The 10110-nt window shown below is 50.8% G+C and overlaps 1 protein-coding gene across 4 annotated transcripts in view; it reads left to right on the plus strand.

Moving 5' to 3' along the window:
* The window catches only part of Emilin2 (elastin microfibril interfacer 2), a 48744-nt gene extending 41046 nt beyond the window's left edge, over positions 1-7698 (plus strand). For 2 of the 4 annotated variants that reach the window (XM_005082566.4, XM_021234375.2), the window contains 4 exons: positions 3169-3528; positions 4206-4238; positions 4792-4920; positions 6740-7698. In XM_005082566.4, coding sequence (XP_005082623.1) covers positions 3169-3528; positions 4206-4238; positions 4792-4920; positions 6740-7077 — 860 coding nt within the window. In that variant the 3' untranslated portion in view covers positions 7078-7698. The remainder of the gene's footprint in view (positions 1-3168; positions 3529-4205; positions 4239-4791; positions 4921-6739) is intronic. The other 2 variants (XM_021234374.2, XM_040752829.1) reach the window with 2 other exon arrangements.
* The last annotated feature ends 2412 nt before the right edge of the window (positions 7699-10110 follow it).

Below are 10110 nucleotides of genomic sequence, written 5' to 3' on the forward strand. Positions count from 1 at the left end.
CAGGTGGCTCTGGTGAGGAATTCACTTTCTGAATGAGAAATGTGTGCGTTCAGGAGAGTTCTCTCTCTAGACTGGAGAGTGCTGCTCGGCCTTCGCTAGGGTTGGGCAATAAGTGTCTGTGGAAACGCCACGTGACACGGGGTGGATCCCCGAGCTGTGTCAGAACTGGCTTTTTCTCCGTTCTTCCTGTGAGGTGGCGGCAATTTCCCAGCACACAGTTCCGCTCACCCCCTAGAGCCCCGACTTCCCCAAGATGAATGGGGGGGGGCTTTCCTCAGTCATTATTTTAGTTTCCGCTTCCGATGTTTTCCACTTGTTACGGTGAGTCTGATGTTGAGAGACCCAAATTAAAAAGAGCCATCATGGTCCTGTGTGCCCAAAACTGCTCAAGCTGGGGCCCCAGGATGGCAGCGGTTTGGGGGTAGGATCACCGTTCCTGGGGGAATTGCGGCTATCACACTTTAGAACCTCTGTCTCAGTGTCACATGCTAGGTCCTATGCCGAGTCCCGGGGACCACAGCAAGTGAAGATTGCACGCCCACCCATCCACCCACCTGTCCAGATGGAAGATAGACAAAAATCAAAAGGGGTCATAATGCTTCTCGCTTTAGAAGCAAGATTGCTCCAGCCCCCCCCTCCCCCGCCCCACTGCCCCAGGCAGATCTTCAGGGCTTCACAGAGCGGGTGGTGTTTGGATTAGAACACAGGGATGGGTACTGAGGAGGTGATTTAAAGGGCAGGCACCAAGTCAGGGAGGCTCAGCACTAGGGATGCAGGCAGGATTCAATCTGGGTTTATGGGCAGAGTAGAAAACAGTGGGTTTTTAGTGTGTATGAATTGTACAAAACACTTCATGGCATTTTCCTGAGTGCAGGAAGCACTGGGATCTCTCATCTCCCCTCACCTTCCATTCTCTCTTCCTTCTCTGCTGACTTAAACCTTCCGTGTGTGTATACACGTTCATGTGTGTAGGTGGTGTGGCATGCGGAGGCTAGAGGTCAAATGTCGATCACTTTCTGCCTTCCTTAGACTGTATTTTTGTATGGGAGTTTTACCTGCATATGTATATCAGCGTGTGTGTATATGTTCATATATATGCAGTCAAATATATTATATACACACACACATGCAGAGCCAAAGTGGGTGCCAAATCCCCTGGGACTACATTTACTCTAGTTTTAAGCTGCCATGTGGATATTTGGAATTTAACTTACAAAAGCAGCCAGTGCTTTTAACTGTTGAACCTTCTCTGTAACCCTGATTTTCATGTGTGTGACTGTTTATCTACACGCATGTACATTGCATCATGTGAGTGCCTGTGAAACTGGCTTTCCACTTGGGTGCTAAGGGTGGGGCCAAACACTTTACCCACAGAGCTGTCTCTCTGGGACTCTGTGCCTTTAAGAAACTCACCTCCTTTCTCCCCCTTCCTGTTGGTCTCTTTGGCTTTCACATCCTATTTATTTCTGAGACAGAGTCTAAGTGATCCAGAGCTTGATCTGTAGACCAGGCTGGCCTCGAACTCATAGAGATCCTCCTGCCTCTGCCCCTTGAGTGCTGGGATTAAAGGAGTGCGCCACTGTAATTGGCTCAGGACCTTTTAGAAAAGTCCTTATGCAAAAGGGGGTGGGAGAAGGCTCAGAAGTGCCAGGACACTCACATAAATGCCAGGTAGGTGTGGAGGCCTGCCTGTAATTCCAGGCCCAGAAGGCAGAGACAGGGCATCCCCAGGGCAAGCTGGCTAGAAAAACTAGCCATATCAGTGAGCTCTAGGTTTGACTGAGAGATGGTTCTTATGCCAATGACTTTAAACTCTGGCCTCTGCCTCTACACATGGGTACTGCACCTATACAAAACACGCATACATGCACATCACATGTGAAGAAAAAGGAAAATGGATTTCAGAGATGTGCAGAAACATGCTATCTTCTCAACTTTCAGCAGCCCTCAACACGCTCTTCTTTATTATAAAATATATCCGGGAACTTCTCAGTTCCATGTTTAAAATACTAGCAAATTTTCTCGGTGAACTTTCCCTGATACTTGTGGCTTCCCTCACCATTGTCCGAGAATGACCTTCTAACCTTTGTCCTGTGCAAGACCCTCAATTCTTTCATGGTTTCCTCCCTTCTTTCTGTGGACCACATGCTCCTGTAGCTTTTAAAGAAAGAATGCTTGTTTTTTTTTTCTTTTTCCTGAGAGGTTTCAGTAGTGCTGGCTGGCCTAGAACTTGTTATCCTCCTGCCTCAACCTCCTGAATGATGCCAGGACAGCCATTAACATCACACCTGTTTACTGCCTGCATCGACAGTGGGATTATAAACATGTCACCCTTGGGAGAACTGAAATGGTGACTTAGATCATTCATTTTATTTTTGTGGAGCTTATTCTCTAATGAAAACTGGTCAGAGAAGGCGCTCTCTGGTGGAAGAGCAACATATCTGTGACCTACAATATCTGTTTTGTCACTGTAACTGTTCAGCTCTAGGTCTTGGGGCACAGCAGGCACCAGACTAATGAAGGAGGTTGGGAGGTCTTTGCTTTTGCAAGCCTTATGTTTTCGGCTGTTTTGTGAGCACGTAGCAAGGGCTAGTTCCAGGGATGTATTCAAAGCAGGGAGGGGTTGGCAGTTCTTGGCTGAGTCATTGTGGTGGCCACCAGACACGCATGAAGCAGGAGGTTCCCCTCTTGGGAAGCCCCTCCACTGGTGATCTGACGGTGTGGGGCTTTATGGTGGTGATGTTTCTTTGGGGTCTGCCAACTCCAGGGGGGCAGCCCTCCAGGAACCAGCAGTGAGGCCACCAGCCTGACATTGAGGCTGGCTTGCTACAGAGACTGTGGTGACCAATGGCATGAGGTGTCACCAGTGAAGTGAGCATGCAGGGGAAAGGGAAGGGGGGTCTGGAGCTGGGACCACCCTGCTTTGGAGTGTTACCATCTACCCCAGCTGTCTTTCCAGCTATCCCTGGCTGACCGGAGGCAGCATGGATGTAGTTCCTTTGGAAGACACCAGGCAATCGGTCTGAGCGGTGGTACTCTTTACATCCTGTTGGGGACAATGCCTCAGCTATACGGGCACAGCTGTTTGGAGCTAATCAACAGTTAGCCATAGAGGCCTCACACTGGGGCCCTGGAGACATGTTAATCCTGTTCTTTCTCGATGCTTAGCAGAGGAACCCTCTGAGCCACCATCTGAGAAGAGCCCACTAGAACCCACCAGACCTGCAGAGGCGGCCCCCACTGAGCCACCCCACCTGACCCCACTGCCAGAGGACCCTGTCAGACCGCCACAGTCAGGCCAGCAGCCAATACTGCCCCAGAGGCCCCTGCAGCCACCACCTTTGCCTGCCTGGCCTGGCCGCTCAGGGCTGCCCTTCCTGCCTGGCTCTAGTGGGGTCATCATGGAGACTGGAGAAGCCGGGCCTCCAGGCAGGATGGGCATGTCCGGAAGGGGCCTGCCCCAGGGAGTGGACGGACAGATGGGGCAGGGGCCGATCCCTAGCTCGGAAGGCTATGCGGGTGCACCAGGTATGTACATCCTTCAGAAGGCACAGGATGGCAGGCTGTGCCTGCTGGTGTGTGTGTGTGTGTGTGTGTGTGTGTGTGCGCGCGCGCGCTGTGGGTCTAGAGTTCTACTTTTAGGGAGCAAAGTTCAGAAAGGTAGCTTCCAAAGGCACTGAGTTTGGAGGAACCGCTTTTTCTTTCCTGATTTGATATGTGGGTATCAAGAACCTCAGGATAGCCAAAGAAATTGCCCAGGCCAGAAGTGAGAGAAATGACGCTGACATAGCCAGCGTCGGGGACTAAAGCCATCTGTATTGGTGGTCATCCCAGCAGCACTCAGAGGCCAGTACTGGTGGGTTTTGTTTCCCATGTGTCTTGGGTAAACAAGTACACCTGCTGGGGACAATGCACAGCCCCTTTCCAAACAGATTAGGCTGCACAACCTTCAGGAGCACGCGGCCATTGGCCGGGCAGGGCTTGGCTCTTCCCAGTGATCTGATACACGACCATGACTATCTGGTAAGATGGGACACCGGGGAGGAGACACTTCCTCTTAGCCACCAGGGCTGTGGACATCACGATGAGTCTATCTTCTGTAAGGTGGCAGGTGAAAACAAACTTGTGTTCTTGCCGTTTCTTAGGCTGAAAGGGTTCTGTAAAACGCCTGTTCAGGATCTGACATCCACTCTTGGTTTTTTCAGGCTACCCCAAGTCACCTCCAGTAGCCACCCCAGGTATGTCTACTCCGCACCCTGACCAGAATTGTTCTTGGTGGTCTCGGCCCTGCACTTCCTGCCTCTTTCCTCTGGGCTGCTGGCACGGGCAGAGCTTGGAGCCTCGCCCTGCCACACCCAGCAGCCGAGATCATGGCCTCTATGGACTGAAGCCCTAGAGGGGCTCAAAGGCAGGAATGTTTCCTCCTACACTGTCTCTGTTCACGCTTTCCAAGGGGAGCACTGGGTGGGCTGGGCCCTGTGTGGTCCTGATGAGTTTTCTGGGGCCCAGGCTTTATCGAGTCACAAGAAGCAGCTCCCTAGATGGTTCTCTATGTATGGAGCACCAACAGTCTCACCTACACAATACAACTGCATTCTTCCTTACACACACTCCATTCCGGTGTGGGACTCTACATCCACTCTCCTCACGACATGTCCCTGTGTCTCACACCTGTCTAATTCCCCGGCTTCTCTGTACTCGGTGTCACAAGGGGAGCCTCTGGACCTTCGGCAGGAGGCATAGTGGGCACCCCAGCCTACACTGACACTTCCCATGTACTCTTGTCTCTAGGGGTACCACTGCCTGCCCTGGTGTCCTTTTCAGCCGGTCTCACCCAGAAGCCTTTTCCCAGCGACGGAGGCGTTGTTCTCTTTAATAAGGTGCTGGTAAACGATGGGGATGTCTACAACCCCAACACTGGTGAGTGAAGTGGGATTCTGTCTTGCTCCATCCAAATGCAGGTACCCGCCCCTACCCACCCCCATGCTGGTTCTCTGAAGCTGGTGAGGACATAAGCTGCTTTATCACATGGCCTCATCTCACACGGGCCACGAAGCACGATTTATCTGTGAATCATCAGAACTAAACTGTGGACTTTGGAGACTGCCGGACCCGTGCCTGCTTCCAGGGAACCCTGTGAAGGCAGTGTGGTGGAACCTGCTATAAGCTGTGACCACACGGCCTTCCTTGTCTTCTTCTGGCTTGCATGGTCTCCCACACCTGTTCTAGACCACCTCCTGATATGCTGGCACAGAGCCCTTCCTGTCTGCCAAGCATGGGGCTTCCCTACCCCTTAAAATCAGCAATTCCCCTGTAGGCCATCACTGGCCACCCAGGATGACTGTCTGGACCACGGGGCGCCGTCTCCTTGCCTGTAGCAGTTACTGCTGTTTATGTAGACAGGGTCTTCATTATCCTCCTGGTAATCTTTAGCTACTCTCTCCACAATTCCTTGCCTGGTTACCATCTGGCTAAGGCACACACACACTGGTTCTGAAATGTCAGTTACATCAAAGTCACTGGCAGACCTCTCAAAGAATTCACGTATGCAGACTGTTTGGAGCAAAGCTTTGCAGTCTAATTTACGATTAGCGGCTTGGTGCCAGAGGTGGGGGTTTCCACTGAGAACAAGAGGCTCTTTCACTTCAGGCTATGCTGGTTGTAGGGACTGCTTGTTCACTCACACAGGCTGGTATCTTCACAAATACGCCAACAGGCACCATTCTTCTCATTTCTAGAACTAGTCTCATGAGCAGGTCAGTACTATCAAGGAAGTTCCACGTGATGTTGAGCTAGCCCTGCCCCCACCAGACAGGCAAATAAATAAAAGCTTGGCCTCTTACACGATCTGTCTTCGGAGTCAGGCACCTCCTGAAAGGGTCTAAGAGTTTTAACAGGGTATGATTTAAATAGTAAGCATGGAAGGAAGCAGGGTGGCCTCAGGCAGACTTGAAGGCTAGGCTCTCAGTATAACGGCCTAGCACCCTCCCTTCCTGGGATGGAGGCAATGAGTGGTCGGTCCATCTCATTGTTTCCCAGATCACGTGGGCACTGGGCTAGTGGAGAGCAGGGTCTCTGGTCACAAGTGGACACCACCAAATCCAAGAGACTGAATCTTCTAGATGAGAGCTCGCATGGCCTCCTAAGGCCGGGTGGCTCAGTGTCTGCCTCTTCTTGGGCTGGGCAAGCTTTGGGTCCAGCAGCCTAGCTTCTGGGTGTACACAATGAGAAGAAATGCCCCAAGAGACACCCAGGATTTAGGAAGGTGGTTTTTTAACACAGCAGGAGCCGGGTCTTCAGGAAGCACATGGCAGAGCAGGAATGTTGTGAAACTGGCGGCCTGTCCCAGCAAGGTCAAGGCTGGTTTGTTTTTCTAACCTGCTGCTATGTTTAGGTGAGAAGAATCACAAAGTTACTCCAAGTCCTGGGTTATAGAACTCTACCTTTTGGGTGTTACAAGCTTAAGACAGCGGGCTATGAAATGAGGAACCTATCAGTATGAGCTGAGTGGCCTAAGCCTGTAGATGCAGCAGGAGAGGCCACACGGGTGCATCTTCATACTGAAAACGAGAGGCTCTTTTTATGCTCCATTAACGGGGTAGGTGGCACAATCTTCCATGCAGGCAGCCTTCTACAGGTTTGGTGACTAACCATCCAGATTGGTCCAGGACTTAAGTGGCCTTGTGTGGCACGGGTGAAGGCACCACAGCAGCTCACCGGTCTGCCTGCCTCTCCCTAGGGATCTTCACAGCACCGTATGATGGGCGCTACTTGATCACAGCCACCCTCACCCCCGAGAGGGACGCCTACGTGGAAGCAGTCCTGTCTGTCGCCAATGCCAGCGTTGCCCAGCTGCACACAGCTGGGTACAGGAGAGAGTTCCTGGAGTACCATCGTCCTCCTGGAGCTGTGCACACCTGTGGGGGCCCAGGCGCCTTCCACCTCATTGTGCACTTGAAGGCAGGGGATGGGGTCAATGTTGTGGTGACTGGGGGCAGGTTGGCTCACACAGACTTTGATGAGATGTACTCCACCTTTAGTGGTGTTTTCTTGTATCCTTTCCTTTCCCACCTTTAGGGAAGTCAGGAGGGGAATGGTTGTAAAAACTCCAAAGCTTTAATATATTCCGTTTATGTAACTGGAGCACTGGTCTAGTTTGCTATACACACTCCGCCTGCCCCCAGGATAAAGGTCTTACCTCACTGTAGAGACTGATACCCTTTAGGAGTTTCCAGACAGCCTTCAAAGTGACACACGGTTAATGTGGCCTCCATTTTTCTGGAACTCTAACTGGGCACCCAGAAGACTTGGCAAGTCCCTTTGGCTGGAAGCTGGCTTCTTCTGGGCCTACGTGGTGCTACCTGTGGATGCTCCCCTGACTGGGCTGGGCCTGTTGCAGCTGGAGAACCTGAAGTTGGCCTTCACTGGAGAACACTGGAGCGGATGCTTCTCTCTACATTGCAACTGCACGTAGGAGAATTTAAACACTGAAGTGCTGGTGTGGCCTGGACCCAGAGTTTAATCTGGGCTGTCCCACACTTGGCTTGCTGTTACCGTCTATGACTCAACTCTGCTCACCTTGGCCCTGCTACGAAGGGGGATGTAACAGACATTATTTATGAAGCTCGTTGGGCTCCTTAAATGACGTGTACAATATAAGTGCAAAGACAGGGAGCGTCAATAAAGATGACAAAATCACTTTATGTTCCTTCTCTGTATCTGATGCCACCTTATGGATTGAAAAAAAAAAGAAGCAACCTAGAGAACTTTTTATGGCTGTAAAAAGTAATCTTGTGTAAATTAATCCTAACCTTTAAACTGCTATCTGCCAGCTTCCAGGCATGTACATGTTTGGGTTTTGATTTTGTCCTTAAAGGTCGGCTAGGGCTGACCCTGGTCCTGTAGCTGGAGGGGCTCTGTTAGGGAAAGCGATCTGATTACAGGCTAATGAGACTGACTGCTCAATGCTCCACCACACAGCTCACTGGCAGAGACAGCACTATGAACTCTGGTTCCTAAGCAACCAGAGGCCCAATATGACACGGATGGCTGACTGGGAGCTGAGATCATCTGAGAGGACAGGCGTATTAGCCTAGGAGGTCTAGCACAATAATCCTTTCCCAGCAGCTCCACAAAGCTCTAGGCACAGATGGGCATTTAGCGCAGGGGCTTTTGCTAACCAGGTTTGGGAAAAGTCTGTTGTTGGTCAGCCAGCATCCATAGGGAAAGGTCCCTAGTAGAAGGTACAGGCAGGGAAACCAGAGTTTCAACAGCCTTGTCTTGTTCTTAACCCAGTTGGCAGAAGAGGCTAATGCTATGAAAATACCTTGGGCTTCAAGAGCTGTTGCAAGGCACATTTTAGAGTTCTCCCTGTTTCTACAGCTGGGGAGTTGGCTACCGAGGCTACCAGAGTATCCTGGCCTCCTAGCAGTGACTCATGGAAAAATCCAAAGCAGCAGTGTTTTTAGGAAGACGCAGAGCTGGCACGCATGCCTGCTTCTGCCCTTTCCCCTCACATGTTTCTTTGAAGACCCTTTTCAGTGCCAAACTGGCCAAGTGCTCTGTGGCAGAGGGCAGGGACCGGAGAGGAGACGAATGGCCACTGTACTCCCCACTCCTACACAGGTCTCCCAAGCATCTATACAACTCGGCCCTCCAGTGTGGGTGTGACTTGACTCCGTTGCTGGCTAAGGTGCACTTACCTCTATGTCCATCAGGCAAAGTGGAATGAACCCATGTTCGCCGTAGGACAAGAGGGAATGAAAGCTGGATGCCAGCCCATGCAGGAGACAGGCTTAAAAAAAGGAAGAATATTTTTTCTTTGGGCGGGGGAGAGAAAACAAGGACAGGCAGGGCTTATCTGGGGGAGGAGAGTTTGGAGCAGCCCCCCTAAGTCACCACACCCCACAAGTCATGAGCCCATGAGTCAGAGATATAAAATGAATTTATACTTACTCAGGCGTAAGGTTTCCATGACCTACAAAAAAAATTTGAGACAGGGTCTTGTTATGTCACCCAGGCTGGTCAAACCGTCCTCCCAAGCAGGGACGACTGGTGTACACCACAGGGCCACTGTCTTCAGGGCACAACTTCTGAAGTCAGGGAGCTGTTGGCTACTGGAACAAGGGCAGTACTTCTTATGCACTGGGGCATTTTGCCCAAAATGGACCACCACCAAGCAGGACTAAAAACTACAACCTAGCTGAAACCTCCGAGGAGGAGAAGGAGCGCAAGTCTGCTCAAGGTGTATTTTAAGTCATTTCCAGATTAGCACATGGCCAGCACTCCCAGTGACAATCGTTCTTGCTTCCCACACATGGGCAGCATCAAAGGGAAGTAGACACCTCAAGTCCAGGCCTATGGATCTCAAGAGTGACTTTGTCTGGCCCCTGTTGCTTCCTAAACATACATGTGTTTTCCTCATGCTATCTTATGATGGGAAGGAAGGACGGACAAGCTGGGTCCTCTGAGCCCACGAATGGAGCCCTACTCCACTCTGACAGCACCTTAAACTGTTCTGAGGAAAACAGGTTGTCATCAATCACACTGTTCCTTCCTAGGCCAAAGCACACCACCCAAATACAAGTGGTTTCTCTCACCCCAGCCTCTTATCACAGAAAAGTAGCGTCAAACAAAACATTTGTATTAGAGAATCTGATCCAACAGGTGCCCACTGCCCAGTGATCTGAGGGACGAAGGACATTAACTCTTGTTATCACCTATGTGATGTAGGGTTGTGATCAAAGGTCACATCCACTCTGCTATCTGATGGAAACATCAGGATTGTAACCTGCCACATACCTCGGGGAGGGCTTGGTAAAGGTGGGGGTATTAAAGGCTCAGTAAGACTCCTGGGAGGATCTGAAGGGCTGGTGTGGCAGCCAGAGTATAAGAGAAACAATGTATGAATAAATCACTTCTTGGAAGAACCTACAGGGCAGAGAAGTTAGTTCCTGTGGATGGAGGTTCTGGAATCAGGGTTTACAAGTGACAGTAGGAAGAGGTTCGGCCTTTAGAAAAGACAAAAATGCTATTCATATAATTATCAATCTCTGGCACTAACACAGGTAAGATGGTCAAAGGTCCTCTAAAGGAAAGAGCCCAATGCAC

Source organism: Mesocricetus auratus, unplaced genomic scaffold (assembly GCF_017639785.1).
Source record: "Mesocricetus auratus isolate SY011 unplaced genomic scaffold, BCM_Maur_2.0 Super-Scaffold_100010, whole genome shotgun sequence".
NCBI classification, from domain to species: Eukaryota; Metazoa; Chordata; class Mammalia; order Rodentia; family Cricetidae; genus Mesocricetus; species Mesocricetus auratus.